The 23,685-nt window shown below is 42.5% G+C and overlaps 1 protein-coding gene across 1 annotated transcript in view; it reads left to right on the forward strand.

Moving 5' to 3' along the window:
* The window catches only part of kst (spectrin beta chain, non-erythrocytic 5 kst), a 260,747-nt gene that overhangs the window by 134,483 nt on the left and 102,579 nt on the right, over positions 1-23,685 (forward strand). The window contains exons 2-10 of the mRNA XM_084581862.1: positions 12,281-12,461; positions 17,225-17,392; positions 18,377-18,493; positions 18,601-18,677; positions 19,722-19,918; positions 20,372-20,484; positions 20,738-20,925; positions 22,308-22,665; positions 23,444-23,526. Of these exons, the coding sequence (XP_084437988.1) occupies positions 12,342-12,461; positions 17,225-17,392; positions 18,377-18,493; positions 18,601-18,677; positions 19,722-19,918; positions 20,372-20,484; positions 20,738-20,925; positions 22,308-22,665; positions 23,444-23,526 (1,421 nt within the window). The 5' untranslated portion in view covers positions 12,281-12,341. The remainder of the gene's footprint in view (positions 1-12,280; positions 12,462-17,224; positions 17,393-18,376; positions 18,494-18,600; positions 18,678-19,721; positions 19,919-20,371; positions 20,485-20,737; positions 20,926-22,307; positions 22,666-23,443; positions 23,527-23,685) is intronic.

Consider the following 23,685-nt stretch of genomic DNA (forward strand, 5'->3'; position numbering starts at 1 on the left):
CAGGGTGCGGCAGAGTCAGGTGCGCGGATCGATGCGATTGGGAAGTTTGCGAAGGATCCACAGCTGGTGCGGAACAGTTACAAGCCTGTAATAGGGATCGAACGGAGGGGACTTTGTCCTAATACTGACGTCGTTGGACTTTTTTCGCGACCATTGCACGAGTTGGGGGCACTTATTGACGTAAAGAGAACGAATTGATTTATTTGTCTATATGACTGTATAGCCCGCGCATACATGTCAAATAAGACTGTACTTACCGTGATTTAGTTTGCAGCTGCGCCACAGAACGTTCGCCAGGGAGGAACGCGTGGCTGTGCACTGTCTGACTTTTCCATGCGCCCCGTAGTAGCTACGCCCTGTATGGACAGGCTGCAGTTCGAATCGGAAGTCATTATAGGCGGAGTGAAGGGGTATTCAGGCTTGTTTTTACATGCTGATATCGTGTTTATATCAAGTGCATGGCGGGTTAGGTGGCATGCTGGATGCTTGTATCAGTGAGCTGCGGTATGGGCCGTGAATTGGTACATATCTGCAAGTAAAGAAATTACAGGCGCTTCATTATCTCACTCAGTAGAGCTGCTCACGGCTTGAACCGTTTGACGCTAGTGTGTTATGTCGCTGTGGTTGACGTATCCTACTCGGTGAAGCGGGAACCGGCTTTAGCGAAAAAGCACCCGCCTCTCCGCAGCTGGCTTGCGGTCTGCGTGGAAATACGAAGGATTGGGCCTACCTTTGCGGGTGCAACGAACTTTTGTCTCCGCGAACTCGCGCACAGCTGTCGTGTGTGTTTTCCGAGCGATGCGGGCTTAACGCGAGCTTGTTTTCGAGCTGAACCTCGCGGTGGCGGAGACTCCTCAAAAGCAACGTTGATACGTTGATAGAACTAAGGTTTCTGTTTCTATTGACATTTCTCAGGACGCGTGCGCGCGTTTGTGTGTGTGTGTGTGTGTGTGTGTGTGTGTGTGTGTGTGTGTGTGTGTGTGTGTGTGTGTGTGTGTGTGTGTGTGTGTGTGTGTGTGTGTGTGTGTGTGTGTGTGTGTGTGTGTGTGTGTGTGTGTGTGTGTGTGTGTGTGTGTGTGTGTGTGTGTGTGTGTGTGTGTGTGTGTGTGTGTGTGTGTGTGTGTGTGTGTGTGTGTGTGTGTGTGTGTGTGTGTGTGTGTGTGTGTGTGTGTGTGTGTGTGTGTGTGTGTGTGTGTGTGTGTGTGTGTGTGTGTGTGTGTGTGTGTGTGTGTGTGTGTGTGTGTGTGTGTGTGTGTGTGTGTGTGTGTGTGTGTGTGTGTGTGTGTGTGTGTGTGTGTGTGTGTGTGTGTGTGTGTGTGTGTGTGTGTGTGTGTGTGTGTGTGTGTGTGTGTGTGTGTGTGTGTGTGTGTGTGTGTGTGTGTGTGTGTGTGTGTGTGTGTGTGTGTGTGTGTGTGTGTGTGTGTGTGTGTGTGTGTGTGTGTGTGTGTGTGTGTGTGTGTGTGTGTGTGTGTGTGTGTGTGTGTGTGTGTGTGTGTGTGAAAGAGCACTCGATGTACGGAGTACGTCGGCCGTTTTCACTCTTACGTTATTTTTGTTGTCGCTATGTCAGTGGTTCATAGCTGGTGTTCAGCTTCATTGCTAGATTTTTTTGCAACCAACAAGCACGTGACCGCTCCTTCAGGAGGGGAGAAAGGGGGCACCTTTAGCAGGAGCGCACTTTTCAGAAGCGAGGCAGATAGTGACGGCTATTAGAATAATCTCTGTTGTTTGCCTGGGGTCGTTGTTTCTGATAGTAATTTTCTCTACTCCTTCCTGATCAGATCTGCTTTTTTATTATTTTGAACTCCATAATAAATGTCGTATTTTTTATATTAATGCCCAAGCTAATGAATGCTCTTGTCCGTCTCCACGAACTGCTACTTTTTGTGAGGGCCTGAGTGTACAGTTCTCTCCGTCTCCTTTAATGTATTCGATCCTCATCACACGACCAAACCAAATGAGCCTTATTGGCTTCTGTATTTTAGCTCATAAAATGATAACAGTGAAGGTAATGGCACAGTTCTTATTGTCATAATAACGATAAAACATACCGGACATCGATGGGGTATGGGATCGCTTGTTTGGGGAAAATTTGCGTTAGAGAGAGCTCAGTAACCCGCTTGTGACGTCCACACGAGAGAAAGGGCGAAAACATGGCACCAGATCTTTTTCTTTCTAAAAAACTCTCTCTCTCCCCTCCTGCCAACCAGGCGTAGAATGCGAGGTATTGTCTCGGCCAGGACCGGGCAACAATGCGTCCCGCCGTCTCGTCCGTTCCTGTCCGCCTTTGTGGTTCTCCTTTTCTTGCATTCTTATGCGTTCGCCGTCCCCTCTCCGCTCTCTACTTTTATGTCTGTATAGTGCATCTCCACCTCTCTCTCTCCGCTCTCTGTCTGGTGTAGCGTGCGCCGGTACATCTGTCTGCTGTGATGTCCGCACTGATATAGTTCTTGTTCTTTTTTTTTTCTTTCTCTCAAGAGACACTAAAAGGCGTGCACAGGAGAGGAGGAAGGTAGTGGTGGCATGCAGAAGGGGGGGTTATGCGACGCGGAAGTGAAGCCCCGTCGCATCGCTAAGTCGGCGTTGTTTTGGACGCCAGGAAGCCTACCAACGAAGTGGGATGAAAGACTGGGCGTCAGGTCCGCGCGACGCCCCTGTCCGACTCTCTGGGAAGCGTTGTTGTCGCCCAGCATGTCCGTATTGCTCCGAAACGCATGACGCAGCCGCGGATGTTCGAAATTTAAAGAAAGTTTTAGCGAATCTATAACCGGGCGCTTGCTGCGCGTTGGATAGCAGAACGCACAGTTACCATTACGCATGCGCGGCTGATCCGAATACAGCTGCACTATCCTCCCGTTGCGTTTTGCACATCGCGGAGTTTGCTTTTATTCCTACCAGGATGACCATCTGGATGGAAGGGGGTGGGGGGGGGGGGGGGGGGGCAATACGCTCTGTGGAATACTAAAAAGTCGCGCCGCTGCATTGTTTAGCCAACACGTATTCAGTTGATTCTCGACTTTGAGTCTAACTTTTACTCTCTCTTTCTCTGGCTGTGTAATAATAGATGCGGAACACTCAGTGGACGTGCAGTGAGGTTATGTTTCGTACCAAGCCACATCAGTTGTGACGAGAGAGCTGATGCATGTGCCGCAGCAGCGAGTGGTACTAAAATGCAGCAATTAGTAATTATGCCACGTAAATGTTTTGTGAAAATTGTTAAGAAAAACCTGAGAATGAAATGGGAGCCTTCGTGGAGCAATGAAATAAACGACAAATTACGGCTTGTCAATCACAGAACAAGGACATCGGATACTTCAGCAAGTAGGCGACCTCACTATCATTACCCCTCCGTCCCAGGTTTCGCTCCTATATTTGCAACAAACGTCGGAGCCGATACTAACCCATGGAGACGTTATGCTCGCGCTTCCAATCATGTCCATCCTATTGATTCTTCCTTGTGTCAAGCCAGTCACCGAAGAATGAAAATCATGCAGTCATCAAAAACTCTTCAGTGAGGTAATTTCGCGCAGCCTTCGCGTCGAGCAACGCACATCTGACACACAGTTCATCTCTTATGAAAGATGGCTAACTGACATGCGAAGTGTGTGGAGAACTAACAGTAAGGCATGTCTTACTTCATGCACTAAACTCAAGGTACTACGAAAAAGGTATTTTACACGGTTTTACAAAGAACATATCCCTTTCTATCTTTTGGAAGAAAATGCACTCGTCGAAATTTCCCCCAATTTTAGTTTCTTAAAGGAAGCAGTGCACCTGAACAAGCTATATAATATATCCATAACATATTTGTCCTCATCCGCAAAGTACACACATCAAACCTTGTTCTTGGCGCATGGCGGTGCCAACGCATAACGCTTTCTCCTGTTGTGCATTCTATACCAATAAAGCTTATCTTTTTCTTTTCTTTTTTTTTTTTTTTTTTTTGTGAAAGCCGAAGTTGTAAAACTGAATCCGGTGTATTTTCATCGGTGTTTTTCAAAACCGAAAACTCCGACTCCCAGCCACTCCGTACATTCGTTTGGTCCACGAAACTGGACTGCTGATAAGCGGCGCCAGCCACCATATGAAAACCTCCTGATACCGGCCCTCGATTATGTCCAAATTCTGCGTAAAGTATAATTTGGTGGCACTGGAGTGACGGTTGCAGAGCTCTGAAAGCTATCGGCGTCTCTCGCAAACGGGAAGCCCCAATGACCACAGAGCGTCACGTGACGACGTCCTCATCGTACAGAAAACGGAGCGTATAGCTATCGCTGGTCGTTTCCTCGCTCCGTTGGAGGGATTAAGAGCGCGGACTAATTTGTTTCGTTCCTGGATCCTTTGCGGTCGTCAGTTCAGAGCGCGCTTTTCTTTCCATTGAAGTGGCCCTGAACGAGCCTCGTGGTGTAACATCAGCGCCTCGCTTGACCGCGCGCTCTCCGACTGAGGTCGATCTCGGGAGCGCGGTAAGTTGTAGCGATCGTCATTACGCTCTCTCTACCGGAGCGAAAAATATTTTTTCTTCGCAGAGAGGGAGGGAGAGAATGGATACAATTCTTCGTTTCGTCGTGACTGGGTCGAATATCGGCGGCCATCGACGACGCTGCGGAGGGTGCAGAAACAACCAGCCATATATAGTATCCCCCATACCTCTGTTTCTTTCTTATCTCAATTCTTTTTCTTGGCTTCACTTCATTTAAACCTACGCACGAGCTGTTCGGATTGGTTCTTCGCGGAAGCCGCGAAGTTGCGTGTGCAGTCTTTTGTTTGTTTCTTTTAGTTTAATTTTAGAGCTTGGTTATTTTATTTTTGTTGTTCTTTAGAAACGGAAAGACAAAAGCCCGAGAGTAACGGGAGGAATACGGGGAGAGAAGCGAGCACAATGAGAAAAAAATGACATCACCCTGCGGCGTTGCGAAGTGGTGGCGGTGCGGTTTCGTGCCTACCGCGTTACGTGGCGTGCACACGCACGTCGCGAATAAATCTCAAGACGGGTGGGGATTTAAAAAAATATGTACAAAGAGAGACCAAGCGCAGTTCCGGGGCGGGATACGCTCTGCACGGCCTGCTCAAGGTCGCAGCTCTCATTCCTATAGAAGTCGACGTTTTTCTTGGCGTCCTTCCTTTTCTTTCGTTCTATTCTTGTTAGATTCTTCCCAGAAGGAAGAGGCGGCGATTCTTTCTTGCGTCGACGGCCCATATACGCGGACGCTGCCCATAGTGGTTCCGTCTTCGAAGCGGCCGGCGCTACTACACGTGCCGTGAATGACTGCCGAGCCATGATCGTCCTAGTTGCTCGTCTTCATCGTTGCTTTTTCGTAACTCTGTATGTGCTGTTGGACTTCACGTGTTCGTACAGTGTTTCTTTTGACTTCTAGCTATCGCATAATCGAACGACGAAGTAAAACAGTTAAAAAAAAAAAGAAAAAGAAATAGAGGGCCTCTTAGGTGTCTCTTAAGAGGAGAACGGCGAAAGCTATGCAAGAGCATTGGACTCTGGCTATACCCTTCCTCTCATATCACTTGCCTCTCATCGTTTGCCTGTTATCGTTTGACTCTTTCCCTCGTTTCCAGCCAGTTGCGGTCATTCAAGTTGTCGCTTGTTTATTAGTCGCGGATTCGTATGCTGAGTCGTGCCTAGTCATTGTAGTAATTACCAATCATAGCTAAGCATATTTACTCATTTCCAATCATTTGAGGCCATAACAAGTCGCCGTTTGACATACTGTCGTTCCGTAGTCATGCTGAGTAATGCCTAGTCATTGTAGTCATTACCACTCGTAGCTAATCATATTTACTCATTTCCAGTATGTTGCAGCCGTTACAAATCATCGTTTGACATCACTGGTTTTTCCGGAGTTATGCTGAGTCATGCCTAAAAATTGTAGTAATCACTCGCCCAAAAACTGACTCTGTAAGTCATTGCCACTCATGCTTACTAATTTCCAGTCAGTTGTGATCATTACAAGTCGTCGTTTGACATATATTGGTCTTTCTGTAGTCATGCTGAGTCATGCCTAGTCATTGCAGTCATTAACACTCATAACCAAGCATGTTTAGTTATTTCCAATCAGTTGCAGTCATTACAAGTCGTCTTTCGACATATTGGTTTTTCCGTAGTCATTTTATCATCATTTATGACCATTTTAGTAGTTAATGTTATTCATTAACTCTCGATATCTATATTGTAAACTTTTATTGATTACCTATCACCATTAACCGTTTTCATTTCTAATTTCCCTTCTCATACACATTATTATTATTATTATTATTATTATTATTATTATTATTATTATTATTACTATTATTATTATTATTATTATTATTATTATTATTATTATTATTATTATTATTATTATTATTATTATTATTATTATTATTAATAATAATAAAAGCCTTCAGTTATATCTTTGTACCAGTACTGACTGCCATATTTAATAACTGTTTAAAAAATGCTGCCTTTCCTCGCGTGTGGAAAATGGCACGCGTGTTTCCTGTCTTCAAGTCTGGAAACAAATCTGATGTTTCCAATTATCGTCCGATTTCTCTTCTATGTGCAACCTCTAAGCTTTTCGAATTAGCTTTGCACAGCGTACTTTTCTTCCATCTCAAACATATCATAGTACCGAATCAACATGGCTTCATGTCGGGCCGCTCTACTTCTACCAACCTAGTCGCGTTTATGACGTATGCCTCTGCAGCAGTCCTTCAGAGGGGTCAGGTTGACACTGTGTACTGTGATATGAGCGAAGCTTTCGACGTTGTTACTCACTCACTACTTCTTGAAAAACTTCTACTCTCTGGCGTTGAAGTCTCTCTCGTAGCCCTCCTACGCAACTATCTCCTTGATCGCTTCTGCTTTGTCAGTGTCAATGGACAGACTTCTTTCGTTTACCCTGCAACGAGTGGAGTTCCTCAAGGTTCAGTACTAGGCCCGCTTCTCTTCTCTGTTTTTATTAATGATGTTTCCTCGGCGATAAAGAACTCCTCGTTTCTTCTTTATGCTGATGATATAAAAATATTCAAGGTAATACATTCTTTTCAAGATTGCGTGTTGTTGCAATCGGACATATCTGCTTTTTCTGATTGGTGTGCGATGAATCGACTTACCCTCAATTCTTCCAAAACTAGGGTTGTGTCCTTTACTTGTAAAACACATAGCTTTCTCTACCATTATTCTGTGAATTCTGTGCTGTTGGATAGGGTTGATGAAATTAATGACCTTGGTGTACTTTTTGACCGCACCCTCAGCTTCTCCTCTCACACTAAACGCATTGCTCAGCGGGCTATGCGCAAACTCGGATTCGTTTGCAGACTTTCGAGAGAGTTCCATACTCCACTTCCGTTCCTAAAACTGTACCTGTCCATATGCTTGCCGGTCTTGGAGTATGCGTCGGTTGTTTGGAATGGCACTTGCAAATCGAACTTGGACAAGGTTGACAGAGTACAAAAAAAATTCTTACGGATATTTCATTATCGCTTTCCTTGCGCAACTTCCCCTTCTCGCTCCACCAGGAGCGCCCAACTGAATCTTCCTTCTCTTCACTGCCGTCGTATCAGACTTGATATCATATTTCAGTACAAACTCCTTCATGGACGCATTATGTGCCCTCAGCTCTTAGAGTACACCCTACTGCGCGTTCCGCGAAAGAGCATGAGGGAATTCAGACCATTTCAGGTTTCTCCTCTTCATTCCCACTCCCCTCTGGACAGGATGCAGTGGTTATTTAACTCTTTTTGTCCTCACCTTGACATCTTCCAAAACTCGCTCTGTTCATTTACATTGGATGTTCGTAGCGTTGTATTCTAAATAGTACCTTATCACATAAAACTCCCACTTTCTAGCCTTAAATTGTATTTACTTCACTTTTTGCTTTTTCTCTTGTTCAATGCTGTCTGTATCGTGAACTACTTTTTATCCGTTTCTTACTTATATTTCAACTTTAAACTTTATATTCGAATCTTACTGTCCCTAGTTCAATTTTACTTTTTTATTGTATTATTCTGTATTTCTAGCCTGTGTTTTAGGTACCATGCACTTGTTGCGCCTGGAATATGGTTGTTTATTTTATGTATATTTCTATATTACTATAATCAATGTCAGTTATTTGTTTTTTTTTCTCTTCTATCTACCGTTCTTTTTTTTTTTTCTTTCTTTCCTGGTGGGCTCAAACATTCTCTCACTGTGTATATAAGTGATGCTACTCATTGTTTGCTTACTTTCCGTGATACTTTTCGTCTCAGTTTCATTTCATGTATTATTTATTTCTTTTTTTGTGTTCTCTCTGTGTGTGTAAACATGTTTGTGCTTTTTCATTTTTTTTTAATTTGTGCTGCAGCACAAAGACCACATGGTTGTTCCTGCGCACATTAAATAAAGATTGATTATTATTATTATTATTATTATTATTATTATTATTATTATTATTATTATTATTATTATTATTATTATTATTATTATTATTATTATTATTATTATTATTATTATTATTTAGTCACACATCAGCGCATAGATCCGGTGCTACATATCTCATGAAAAATCCTGCGCATACACGCATATCTCGCGCGCACCTCTTGCGCACGGGATTTCGTTCCACGGATATATATATATATATATATATATATATATATATATATATATATATATATATATATATATATATATAGAAACCTTGTTTGGCATGGTTTTGGGAAAGAGAAGAGGCAGTATTTGCCTCACTTCTCGATCGACATCTAAACACACAAATAACGGCATACAATTGGGAAACACTTGTGTGCTTTTATAATTGGTTCCAAACCCTGTCGCAGATTAGCCTCCAGCTTGACTAGATGCTAAATTAGAAGCGAAATCACCCTCTGCAGTTTTATATTTCGAGCCATGTAGTTGAAAAGTTCCCATTGATAGCCACTCCATTTGGGACATTCGGTGGCAGGGATCCTGGCTTTCCAAATGGCTTCAAGTGGATCGAGCTTTCAGTTTCCTTCAAAAAACACAGTTGTGCCCAAAGGTCTTTTTTTTTTTCGTTTGGCCATGCAGTTGTTCTCAGTAAACGAGTTATTCTCCGGTCATTTCTGGCTTTGGAACTTTTCCGCGTCTCTATTAAAGCACGAAATGACCGCGGCAGCCGTCGTTTTAAGTGCGAAAAACAACAACAAAAAAAAAAAAAAAAAAACTCGTATGTTTTATTTGAGAAATCTGCCGGTGGTCTACACCTGCGTTTCATTTTGGGTTCCGCAGTTTTGTAATAATAATAATAATAATAATAATAATAATAATAATAATAATAATAATAATAATAATAATAATAATAATAATAATAATAATAATAATAATAATAATAATTGGCTCACAGGAAGGGAAAGGCGCAGTATCTGTCTCGCTTGTTTTCTGTGGACACCTGAACCACGTCGTAAGGGAAGGAATGAAGGTGGGAGTGAAGGGGGAAAGAGAGAAAGGGGAGCCGTAGTGGAGGGCTACGGAGTAATTTCGACCACCTGGGGATCTTTAACGTGCGCTGAGTTTTGTAAATGTTCTGTTTTTGGCAAGAGTGGCCGAGCACTCTCGCGATTGGAATTGGAACACGGTATACATATACCCTTTTCTATAGGGGCATCAAGTAGTGTCACCATGCGCCCATCTCTAGTACTTTCTCTCGTGACTTCCGCACATTCGGCGCCGTCTTGAACATATGCCGCGTTCTTCGCACGTATTCGCAATCCTTTAGCCGGCGTCGCAATTAACCCTTTCAGGCCTACGCGTGGCCAAGCCCGCATTTACGCGTGTTCTTCCCTCCGGATGCCGCGACGAGGTGCGTGCACGACACAGCAGCAGAGACCGGCGGCCTTGCGATAATTGCAGCGCGCGACCTCGCCTCGAGTGCTGTTCACTTTGTCTTCGCGCCAGAAAAGAATGGCGATGTCGAACGCGCACCCTTCCTTTCTTATTTGTATGCAAGGCGACCCGAGAGAGAAAGGCGGTAACGGCAAAGAAAACATGAAAAAGTAAAATGAAAGAGAAACGAATTCATTGGTTATGAAATGAGTTGTGTGCATCAGAGTGGTATGATAAAATAGTTAAACGATGATATGCAATAATTGCGTAGAGGTCCTCATTGGGTGTACCAGTACGTTGAAGCAATGATATTCCAGTATATACATGCTCACGTGACCGTGACGTAAAATCGCCAAAGGTGCAGCACGTACATTCGCCAGCTGATAAAAAAACAAACAAACAAACAAACAACAAAAACAAAACAAAAAAAAAAAAACTGACGCATTTTATGAACGCTTCTAGGCACCATATGATGGCTTAGTTGCTCATTGGTGCTGATCTTTTGTGGGGGGATCCATATTGCGGCTTTGAGCCCTGACCCCTGACCGTGATGGCAGCATTTTTTCAGAAATGATGCCACCATAACCCTCTCCTCATAAAAAGAGACCACACGATGCTCGTGTTTCCGTGCTCAATGATATCAAGATGAAAAAAAAAAAAAAAAGGCGTTGCCAATTAAGGTATATCTGAATTCGGTAAGACTAAAACTGTGGTACACAACGGTGAAAAAAAAAAAAAAAAAAAAGAAAGAAAAAGAAAGGGCTGTCACTGAGCGCTGAAAAGGGTGAGAAGGGGAGGGGGTCATGGCTGGTATCGCGTGGTCACACGTGGTCATATAACGCGGTTGATGTGAAAACAATGAGACGTACTGCGCAACGCTTTGAGGTCTGCAGAGGAATGCCGATAAAATGCGCGTGCTTGCGTTGAGGTCATTGTTGCAGTCTCAGCCTGTCAGATATGCTTGGTCGTCACCCGTGAAAAATAGCCTCCCACGTGTGAAATGAGGGTACGCCCCCTTTGCTCAGGTTTGAAGCTTGAAGTTTTTTTATTGTTCCACGGATCATATCCACCGTGTAGGGGCAGAGGTAAAGGCAAGATGCCTGACAGAGCCTCTGCGCGCCCCACAGTTTGAGGCAAATTAACTTATATCATTCATAAGAGCAACATAAGAGCAACAAATCTCGGGTCACTTAAAAAAGTACATACATCCATGAGATATGGCTCAGGCCTTATCGTAATGATTATCTTCAGAGCAATGAGTAGGAAATACAAATGAACAAAACTAATAACAGCTGGTGTCACAACACACACACACGCACACACGCGCGCACACACACACACACACACGCACGCACACACACACACACACACACACACACACACACACACACACACACGCACGCACGCACGCACACACGCACGCACGCGCGCACACGCACACGCACACGCACACACATGCGCACGCAAAAGCAAAAAACATTGTTGGTGTGTCCCAAAAGTTTTTAATATAGTTTGTTTTTCTGCATACCTTTCATTGTGCTTTTTTAACGTTAGGATTTGTTATTAAATGTAAAAAATGTAAGAAATCTATAGAGGTGGTATTTGTGAGTATTCGAGTCAAATTTGAAAGCCCATAATTTAAAAATATAAAAAAAAAGTGCTCCTGACAACCGCTCGCGACACATCTCCGACGTCAGTGAAACAACTTGATGGGCGCGTCCTCTCTTTGGACGCTCACATGGTCTGTTCGATCGCGATCTGTTCTATATTTTTTTTTCTTGCGCCCCGGCGTGGGTAGAGTGGGGGGGGGGGGGGGGGGGGGACAGGAAGAGCATCGTTTTAACCTTCCATATTTTTAGAGCTAATGAAGGCAGCTAAAAAAATTTTGTGTTGGGGAGACGATTGATGGGATGCATATATTGCCCATGCATGTCTTCTAGTTTTGGTAGATACCTTTCCAGGTGCCCTTTAAGCGTACAGAAAACGATTGGGTGCCAGTGCCGTGTTGCCGTTAATGATGCTGCTCTGTGCACTTGTTCATATCCTGCACTGTCAGCCTTTACTGTTGTATATGTAGATTACCCAACCATGGATTATAACCAGTATTATTGCAAATAAGACAGTTTTTATCTGGTTCAAGCATTTTATATTTATTTGCAGAATTTCATCTAGTGCGAAACAGGGTGCGAGGTAGCTCTGTCATATGTATGTGAACAGCTGTATTATCAGCACAGATCACACAATGTTCAAGCAGCTATGGCAAGTAACCACAAACTTTAGGACCACGGTCGAGCTCACAACGTGTCAACTGCTTGAGACCAAGGTACAAGTTTGGGTGGCCATGGAACATGCAACCATTTATTGAAGATATATGTTTTAAGCACTTTACTGCGCCTGTTTTTGTTGCTGCCGGTGCAGGTCCTGATTTTGTTCTCTCCCTGTGCACAGGTGGTGCTGCAATGCAGAGGTAGCCAGGCGCCCATAGGGGACGTCGACGAGCAGCGGCATCATGTCGCAGCGTGCGGACGCCATGGAGTTTGAGAAGGGCCGCATCCGGGCCCTCCAGGAGGAGCGGCTGCACATCCAGAAGAAGACCTTCACCAAGTGGATGAACTCCTTCCTGCAGAAGGTGAGGCCCTGGCTCTCTTTGTGTAGTGCATGCTGTATTTCTCTCTTGTGCTGCTGCCCTTGGGGACAAACTGGCTTTTTTTAAGCCTCGTAAACAAATGGATTAATGCGTATCAGTTGCGTTGATAAGGGGGCGTACAGGGGCAGTTGTGAGTGTCATCCATTGGTCAGGTCTAGGATAATGGGAGCTGCATTCATGATCAGATGTACTTATTATGGTGGCGTATGCGTCACTTAGCTGCTGCAGCTTTGTTCCTGGCAGCTATGGGGCATGGGCTTAGTCACCACTGCTTTCACACACTTGTAGGTAAAACTGTGATCAAAATCCATTTTTTTCGCTCGTTTCTGAGTGCACTGTCGTAAAAATTTAATGTGGCCATTGCATCTGGCAGTAAGCATAGATATTAATTTGCGTTATCAGACAGCATCAGTATGATCAATATGGGCTGTGCAGTGTGCATGCCGCCATTGTGTTAAATGAGAATAAAGTCCCTCGAGAGTTCAGCTTTCCAATGTGTTTCAGTAGAGCAATATTAAAGACCCACACAGCTGCGGCTGCAAATCCCATTTCCCACCAGCAGAAGGGTAATGAAGAAAGGAAGCAAAATTAAGAACAGCAGAAGTTGAACCCTGTTGTAAATCTTCATGACAGCCATTTATCTGCTGCACTCATTTCCACAGTTATCTCCTGCCATCTGGCAGGACAGGATAGGGTTATAACCTCTTTGTAAAGAAGCTAACCGACTGACCAACTCGGCCTTTGAGTGCAGTGCGGTAGCACAGTAAATTTCCTCTCAATTAACTGCAGCAATCTCCACAGATATTCATATCCAGCTTTCCATTCTTTTCGGCATGCAAGCTTTGTCTCTGTCTATCTGCTCTACAGTTAACCCACCGTTGTTAGTGCACAGGAACCTATGTCTCGTTGACTAACACTTTAGCAGGCTTGCTGCATCCAAGGATTTCAAAACACTGTGGCGCCAGCTACTGGCAGACATTAAAAGCAAATAGTTGACAATATGAAAAGAGGGGTAGTTTTATTGAAGGGTACAATGGGGAAAGTGCAAAATGTAACAAGACATGATGAGCACTCCCAGAGGTAAAAAAAAAACAGTGTACACTTATGAAAATCAGTGATATCTTCCTGAGATATAGTCACATTGGGTACTACAGTAATAGTAATTAAATTGCTCCTAAAGAGGTCACTTCAGTTGTTTTTATGTGATTTTTCAATGGCAAATTAAAATTATGATCCTCATTACTGACATTGTAGTGTTTGATGTGTACTAATGAGGCACAATATTTTTCATTTCTGCTTTAATATTTTAACTTATTTGGCCAATGTTCTGTCCCTTTAAGTAATTTATTTGTTCAGGTGAGTACTCTTTATGAAGAAAAAGCAGGGGATCCTTGTATGTTTAGTAAGCAAATACAAGCAGCAGTGACTTGACTTGTGAATACTGGTTAGTTGCTACTGTTATGTCAGGCTCTTTTTTTGGATTTAACCACAACATAATTTGTAAGCTCTCTCGCCTCCTTTTACTGTCTTGCATTGTTCTCAGAGATGCAGAATAAATAACACTTTGACGTCTGCATCACTTGTGAAACAAAGTACTGATGGTTTTTATTGCATTGTTTGTGTAACATTAGCTGTATGACTGCAGTATAAGAGTGGAAGAAGGGAAGTATTTAGTTGTCTTTGGAAGATAATGCAACTTAAAATTATTAGTTTTGTTTGCTAATTATACAGCCCTGATATTTTCATTTTCTTGCATAATTATTCTGTATTCAATGTCCCTTTTAATTTCTGATAGCTTCTGATGCATGACAGCATTTGCAGTGGTAAGCTGGTGTTATACTTTTGCTGGTGAACTACCTAGCCAGGGTTGTAGTAGTGCTTATTTAACACTGCAAGATTGTCAGTTCCAGGGGCACGTTTGATCATCCTCGTGTGTGTACATGCTTATGAACACATGCCCATGACTTGTACAGCCGCCCAAATCTTTAATTGGCGCGCGTGAAGGTCGCATTTTCTGTGGTCATGAGCATTAAAGAGGAGCTAAACTGTGAAACGTCCAGGGATAAGCAAGGGCTGACCAAGTCCTGCTTAATCTTGTCTCTCCGGCAAGTTTATTCCCACCTAATGCGCAGGAGCATGGAAAGGGGGGCCATCAGTTAGGCCAGTTAAAGATTTGGGCAGGTGTACTTATTGTACCAAAATGTTGATCACAGCCATATATGCTCCAAACATCTTTCATTTGACATTACTTTCCTGTGGAAGTTGATTTGATGAAATTGGAATTGACATTTTGAATTTGCATCTCAACCTAATTGGCTGCAGCTTTATATTTGATTTGTCACAGGGTCTTCTTTGGGGTCTTCACTGGTAAGAGCCGGCATTCCATTTGCTTGTTCAGTGCTAGTTCTCATGGGAACATTTAGTTTGATATCCTGGATTTCAATGTTGTCCTTTGGTTGTGGTACGAAATAGAGCATTTTCTGAAGATTAGTCATTGGAAATTCTAGCTGGCTCATTGTGTCTTGCTCCAGAATCTTCAGTTATTAATTGTGTAAGTTATGGTCGTCGTGCTAGCATTTTCAATTATGACAGTGTTGGTATTGGGCTGCTGCTATCCTTTACCTGTTGATGAAGGGATTGAAACAGCGGGAGGAAAAGTACAGACGCAGCGCATGTGTGTGTGCTTCACTTGTCCCTTTCTGCCTTGTGCTGCTTTATTGCCTTCTTAATGTGTAATGTACCAACTAACCCATATTTGCCTTCTTCCGGAATCATTTACCTCATGTTGGAGCATGCATCTGATACTCTGAATTAAGATTTATTATGAAAATTAATTCTTGGTGAACAAAGCGTTCTCAGAATCTGTGAATGATATGTCTAGGTAAAGAAAGGTTTCTGAAAATTAATGCATAATATGCAACTCATTATAGCATATCATGAACAGCATAGTGTCTATTTAATAACAGCATGGCATAAGGGCACCTTTTATATGAAAAACTTGAAGTGCTTGCATGGACAGTTCTGAACAAAACTGTAATTGCTATGTATTGCATCTGTGGTAGCAGTACACCAAGCATCACAGCCAGTAGCCCTACGCACAGTGCAGTGACAGTATGAAGTGACATACGATGCACAAGAGTTAAATTTAAGTGCCTGTTCTCATTTCGATGGCCTCACTGTTTTAGCCATGTGACTTTCTTCGTATAACACTCAGTGATCTTGGCCATTTTGCATGCATTGATGCCCTTTTCCTGGAGACATACGCTACTCAAGAGCTCTTTAATATTACCAGTTGCGCAACTTCCCATAGGGCCCATGAATAAAAAAACAGCGGTTTTGATTGTTCAAAATTCAGGTGTCTATGAATAGGGGCGGTGCCCGTGGCCACTAAAGGAAACGGTGTTTAAATTGCAAAGTTTCAAATTGTTGATAAATGCATAATCACCGGGAAAATAAAATATGTTCTAGAATTGCAGTAGCAAAAATTTTTAGAAATAACAGCCATAGAGGTAATTAAGGTGAAAAAGAAGGAAAAAGTGTGGTTTCTAGAAGGCAATTACGGCAATAGCAGAAAGCTTCTATTGATTGCTTCTAGATGATGCGACAGTTCATAGGCATTCGAAAAGTAGGTTCTAAAACCAGTCACTTTTTGAAGCGGAGTTTCCCAACTGGTATGATCCAAATGTTCCGGTGCTACTCCACAGCCAGAGCAGTCCAGCTGAGTGCACATGCCTGCCTTGTTACCTGTGAAGTGCAGCAGTGCTGGACACTTCTTCCACTGATGATGTTCAGAAGGCTTTACAACCATTTGCTTATTACCCTATTCATTGTGCCTCTGTACTTCCTGCCGCTCTTTCTAATCCCCGCTATCTGTGTCAGAATGCAGGCGTTTATTACTACTTTCTGGCTTTCTGTCCACATCACACCTTTACAGCTGCTGTGGGCTGTGATAATGTGAAGGGTATCGGGACATGGATTAGAGAAGTGCTGAAGCACACACGCTGGATCTAAGTTTTTTCCGCCATTTTGAAACAGTTGCACTCTTTGTCTTGGGTCAAGGATCTAAAGGTTTCACCTTGGTGCTCACAGCATACCTAGAATAAAGCACAGAGCTAGAAGGCTTGCCTGCTGACTTGGAGTATATGCATGCTGTGTTAAAGAGTGCCATGAATGGCTTTCAGATTTTTTTAGCAGTGTAGTGTTAGCATAAATGCCGAAATCAATAGGCATTACTGTTGCTTAAAACTGCACAAGTTTTCATGATTGCATGCACTTGAAATTGCATGATAAAGGTAATGGCAGCAGTAGAGATTTTTAGAAAAGGTAGTTTTTTCTTTTTGCTGTTGAAGGCGATATAGCAGGTCGATAAATGCGAAGTCAGCTTCATAAATGTGAGTGATGTAGTAGCATTATTGCTAAAGTAGTTTGGTTCTTTAAATTAGCATCTGATAGTTCTTTTTTTTTTTGCCAAGTGTATGATAATTCTTGCCGGGGGTGTAAAATTGCACAAGAGACGTAGATATTAGCAATGCGTTATTTGTTCTTTCTCTAGGATCGTCATTTTTATAACGTTTAAAACTTTCGGCTTGGAGATGCCGAAAGAAATAAACAAAAGTGATTTTCCTCTTTCTACTCCTGCTATTGCCGTCCTATTACCGTCCCTTTCATATTAGCACAAGAAACAAGAAGTTGGATTTTACTGAGATGTTACAAAGTAGTGCATCGTTTTTATTCCGTCATTCTAGGCCCGGATGGAAGTGGACGACCTGTTTGTCGACTTGGCCGATGGCAAGAAATTGCTCAAGCTGCTAGAGATCATTTCAGGGGAGAAGTTGGGCAAGCCAAACAATGGCAAGATGCGCGTCCACAAGATAGAGAATGTCAACAAGAGCCTGGCATTCTTGCACACTAAGGTATGTCATCTTTTCAGATCTCTCCTCAGTCTTCTGCCTGCTTGTATATATGCATCAGCACATTTGAAAACAGGTTAAGGATCCTACCATCACATCGAATGACAACTTTTGCCTACTACATGCGATATGACCTTGAAAATCAAAATTTATGCTTCAGAGGTCCAGAGTAGTGTGCATAGCGCCCTTGGTTTTGCTTGTGGGCAACGAACTGTCAACCATTAAAAAATTGCAGTTTTCACTTGGATATTTCTTCAAATAGTGTGCAACCTTTTCACACTGTTATTACTATGCTGACAAGTGGTTAGCCTGTAATTTCATTTGATTAGTAATGGTTGTTTCAAACTTCTTATTTCCACACGTGACCATTGTCTTTATACGGCGGCTGATAATAATAACCGCCAGTTTAATGATAAGAAGGGAAATGTGATAAAGCCTGTAAAGGACTCTTAAGCACAGATTTTCATTGAAATCTCACCTCTAAGCTATACGAGGTCATTAAGGAGGGTATCCTCTTTAATTACTCCTGAAATATGAGCTCCTGCATGTTATAAGTAGCGTCTGTTCTTAACGGTGAAGAAATGCATTTCAGAAACCAAGTTGTGAATTGAGGCAGGTTATAGTTTGACAGAATAAATATCTTCATTGCGTACGCTCATGTCATCAACTTAGAATTCTTCGCTGGGTTGTCACATTGCTGTGACCTTGCTCATTATAATCATGTCAGATTTGTTATGAAATGTTATGCAGCTACTCAGGGCCTGAGGAAGTTTTATTTCTGATACTAGATGATACTGGATGTGTGGTTATTGCTGGGAGAAATTACTTCTGTTGTGAGTCATGTAGCATACCATATCTTTAGTCACAATGTTTGACATGCACTCATAACTTGCGTGCTAATAAGTAATAAAATGTAAGGAGTTTCTTTATGGAACGCAACTGTCTCCAACACTGGAAACCCCTTCTACTTTTATAATCTACTATCAGGTTCGCTTGGAAAGTATAGGAGCTGAAGACATTGTGGATGGTAACCCACGACTCATTCTTGGTCTCATATGGACAATCATCTTGCGGTTCCAAATCCAGGACATCGAAATCGATGTTGTGAGTTTGTTTATGTTCTTTTTTCTCGCATGGTAAGCATGTGTGCAGACTTGTTTTTTTGGCTGCTGGAAGAAAAAGAGCAATTTTTTTCCTGTGCATTTGTGCAGGATGAAGACAACGAAAGCAGTGAAAAGAAATCTGCAAAAGATGCCTTGCTGCTGTGGTGCCAAAGAAAGACATCAGGGTTTGTCTCATATGGTCACTGCGCTAATCACAGTGTACGATCCTGGCCACAATAATTTGGAGCATGAATCGGCGATAAAAGCTTATGTCATGCGTGTTATCTAGTGAATATTAGGAAGCAGTACCTTGTGAGTACAGGTTAGTGATGAGCTCGTACACTGACCCAAGTAACCGTCATATCTTCTCTACGGAATGCGTGAGGAAATTGCAAGCACCTGAAGAGTGCTCCATAATATTTGGCCTGCACCTGTGCAAATGCCGACTGTGTTGTCCTCAGTAGAGACAAAGTGAATAAGCCAATGCTTAGTGATGACAGGCATTAGCACAACTTGTCTACCGTTTGAGAGATACCAGTTTTGGTAGCAATAACTTTTTACTGATGTGAAGGCTGAGTATATTTTACCTGAATCTTAATAATGGTAGATTTTGTGTAGCAGTAACACAATAGTTTCCTGCAGTCTGAGGAGCACTGGTGCACTGGCTGGAAAGATTCTGCTAAACAAAATTCAAAAGAAATTTAGTTTGTTTTCAAGGCTTCTTACTCTTGTATTGAAGAGCTTGTGGCTCAAACATGACATTGGACTGTGAGCTAAGCATTGACCAGCTAAGGGCATAGAATTTGTATTGGCATGCACTTTTGAGTGATATTTGGCAGAGCCATGGATCTTGAGCATACTAAAATAAGTGTGGTATATTCTATTCGTTTTGAGTGAAAGTGAATATGTTAGCTTGTTGTCCAAGTTTGTATACTATTTTACATTGCTTGCACCTGAGGCACTCTGCTGAAGTCTTAGTTGACATTGTCACAAGATACTTTACATTTTTGTGATGGTACCCAGTATGTGTGATTTCATTTTCCAACATTGTTAGTACATTATTATAAAGCTGCATAGAATGCTTGTCTGACCATGAGTCAGTATTGCTTTTGCTGATAGGTTAACTGCCTGTACGGCTGCATTCATTTCACTGCACACATTGCTCGGTTTGAGTTGTCTGTGTGCAGATGCTTGTACAGTAGTTTAAAATGTTCTTATCTGTTGTCCAGATATCATGCTGTCAACATACAAGACTTCAGTGGTAGCTGGCGAAGTGGAATGGGTTTCAATGCCCTGATCCATTCACACCGGCCTGATCTGATCGACTACGGTGCCTTGGAGCCAGCTGACCACATCGAGAACCTCAACAATGCCTTCAACGTTGCCCAGAGGGAACTGGGCATTCCAAGGCTGCTTGATGCAGAAGGTCTTTCTGCATAAATTTTTACATCTTGGCTGAAGTGCTCTTTTCTAGAGAGAAATTAGATTGAGCTCAAGTGCGCAGATAGCTTGTGCACCTCTATTGCTAACTCTGGCTAAAAAGTTCTGTTGGTTAGATTAGGCAAACAAATTGCTTGTGCTTCTGAATAATGATCTATTAACATTACGTAGACAGTAACTATGCACTGCTTTTAAGGCTGTACAGCAAGAGTAAATCTTTATTGTTATATGTTTTGCTTGTTGTGGCTGCTGCCTGTTAAAAATTTTCTTTATTCTTAATATGGCTGGTCATAGGGACGAGATGGTCATCAGGTGTAGAAAGGGACACATGGTTGCCTAGTCTCAGGCTACGAGATTACTGCTCTCGCATCAGTAGCAGTTGCATATGTCTCACGCCTGTCGTTTTTCTCATTTGCCCCGACCTTTTTATTTTTTCCAGACATTGATACAAACAAGCCTGATGAGAAATCAGTCATGACCTACGTTGCATCCTACTACCACACATTCGCCCGCATGAAGAATGAAATGAAACAGGGCAGGCGCATTGCCAACGTGAGTGCAGCTCTTATTGATTTAAATATGATTTCATGCTCCCAAATTTGCCTACCTTTTCATCGGTTATTATTTTTATGTTACTAAAGAACAGCAAACACATTAAGTTGTATTCAATCTGTGTTGTTTGAGGCCGGTACCATAACATTTAATGCACTTGATCATGCAAGCAAATAGTGCAAAAGGAAAATGGATAAGTTAAAGCTGTGCACAAGCATGGTTGCATTAAGCATTTGTACGTTGCTGCCTGCAGATTGTGGGCCAAATGATGGACGCTGACAGGCAGAAGTACCTCTATGAGAGGCTAACGTCCAAACTCCTGGAGTGGATCCAAGCCAAGACAGCCGAGTTGCAGGACCACTGTTTCCCCAACTCTCTCGAGGGAATTCAGGGAGAGCTGTTGAGGTTCAAGGAGTACCGCACTGTCGAGAAGCCCCCCAAGTGAGTGCTGCCACCTGCTTGCATTTTGTAACGGGTCTGAAAGGCAGCACTTCTTTTACTTCCACCAAGCATTGTCAGCTTTGTTAGAAATTATTGATTAATGAACAGTTTTGGTGTTACAAATTTCAGGATCACACAAATTCGTGAAACTCCTGGCTGGAGTGCATTATATACAATGCATAGAATTTCAAATGTTCCAAAAACTCTGTCTCGCAACTTTTAATGATACATATGCGTGAGCCGCGACCGCAGCCTGAAGCACTACTTGCTGCCAGCACACTGTTTGATTGCCAGTCACGGGCAGTTCATGGCAACACGTGGTCCACACATTGCTGGCATCACGGTAATCATTCTGTGCTACTGCTCAAAGTGAGTTGTGGCCGCACGTCAATAACTAAATCTCTTGAGCCATAAACAGAGTTTTTTTGAATGCGTTTGCCATGCTTCTGTAGAGAGATTTTGTTTGTTCTCATGACACAAACTTTTTTGCGACGTCGTGAGGTCCGTATCACTGAGATTCTGTTCTGCAGATTCCGCACAGTTGTTATCTTTTTATTCTCTTGTTTTCCCCCTAATTTTTTGCACGTGCTACTTCCCTTGGTTGTTATTACTATACTTGTACACTCGGTGACAGCGCTTTTGGCAATCAGATGAAGGTTGTAGGGGCGGAACCTTCTTGTAACAAGACATGCCTAGAATATTTGTTCATCCTGCTTCTCCCTTAGGTTTAAGAGCCGCCCCTTGTAAATAAATATAGATTCACTCACTCACTCGGAAGTTAATGTTGGAAGTTATATTTTGTAATATGCATTAAGCAACAAATACTGCCAAATACTATTTTTTCTTGGGTAGCATGCGTGCGGCAATATTATTTCGTGGGAATTGTCGCCAGACGCACTTTGCTGTAACCGATTATTACCAATAATGTTTTTACTATTAAGGGAGAAAAATGTACTAAACTGGGACTTCAGTTTCATTTTACTTATATCCGATTTTTTACCATAGCCTAGTTTACTATAGCGGTGTTCTACTGTAACAAAATTTCTATGTGAGGAAAAATTGTGTGCAGTACATTACAAAAGCTTTCAGACAATAAATTGGCCTGTACTTGGTTTTTCATCATCAATTGTTTGCGCATAGGTAAAGTACCATTCACTTATCCACTGTGACAGTCGCGGTCATCCCAAGAAGGCCGCTATAAAGAGGGCTTAAAAATGAGGAAGAAGTAAAAAACATTAGTTGAAAGAAATGCATAATATAGTGAATTGTCAGTGCAAACATTGTGTTTGGCTATTTTTCTATCTGTATTGTAGTAGCAATGTGTCTTAAAGTATTCTTGTGGTATGGTACTGATCATGACAATGTCTTCGCCTTGCTTGCAGGTACAAAGAACGGAGCGACATCGAGGCACTGCTGTTTGACATCCAGACGAAGCAGAAGGCCCTGGGCCGTCCTTTGTATGTCCCACCCGAAGGGAAAATGGCGCATGACATCCAGCGGGCATGGGAGCAGCTTGAAGAGGCCGAGCATGCTCGCGAAGTGGCATTACGTGAAGAGCTGCTTCGGCAGAAGAAACTGGAGAACCTGGCATGCCGGTTTGACCGCAAGAGTGCCGTCCGTGAGGGCTACCTTCGCGAGATGGTCCAGGTGCTGTCCGACCCGCGGTATGGAAGCAACCTTTCTCAGGTGGAGGCCACCGTCAAGAAACACGAAGCCATCAGCGCTGACATCCTGGCAAGGGTGAGGGATATTTGCTGTGCACATTCCTGTTTTGTGACTTCTTTTGCCATGGTTTCCCGACTTTTTATCTCTGGCCTGAAAGTTCATAGTTGGGAGCCTTTTTTATGTTCTGGTGTTGGTGGGTTCTGGTGTTGGTGGGTGCCTGCCTATGCAGTGAACGTAGTTTTGTTATTTAACGGAGTAATGTAATGAACACTAAAAGTTGTTTCCATACAGAAAGTTGTACTGTACCTTGGAAGCTTCTTTTCACATTATGTTGTAGCACACAGTACATGCTGGTTTGTAATAAGAACAAGCAAAACTACTTTTGTACATTGTTTTGTGACACTGACTTATAATAATTGCTTAGTTTCTTAGTGGTCATGCCAGATAACAGGGCAAAGTAGAAAGCATTACAGAAAGTACGCATTCTACTGCTGTTCATGCTTGGTGCTGCCATTGTGGCTGATTTGTTTTGTTGCATTCCTAAGCCTTCATGGGCAGTCACATTCTTTTATGTATTTACAATGCATGCTTTTTATGCCCATTTTAGGTGCACTTTTCTGTACTATTAATGTTTGGCATCTAATAGTGAGGTTGATTAGCAGTAAAATTTTTTCCTGTGTTTCTGCTGCACATCCCCAAAAAAGAATGGAATCATTACTTATGATCCAGTGAAAAAATCTTGTTGTTGACTTCTTTTTATTTTCCATTCTTATTTCTTTTTGCCAAAAGCTATGATTTTTTGTTTTTATACTTCAATCATTATTAAACATGCTCTCTTTATTTTCTATTTTAGGAGGAGCGGTTTCAGAACCTAACAAAAATGGCTGACCAGCTGGAAGCTGAGAACTACCATGCAAAAGCAAGGATTCGAATCAAGTAAGTAGGCACTTCAATATCTGGTGTTACTTCTCATTTGGTCAGAGAACTTTATTGTGTATGGAATGCAGTCATCGTTGGTGGACTTTACTAAATACATCTTAGTGAATAAACTTTTATTGGGGTATGTATATACCAGACGTTAGCAGCTGCCTTCAG

Source organism: Amblyomma maculatum, chromosome 10, assembly GCF_055883805.1.
Source record: "Amblyomma maculatum isolate TAMU_Amacu chromosome 10, ASM5588380v1, whole genome shotgun sequence".
In the NCBI taxonomy this organism is placed as follows: Eukaryota; Metazoa; Arthropoda; class Arachnida; order Ixodida; family Ixodidae; genus Amblyomma; species Amblyomma maculatum.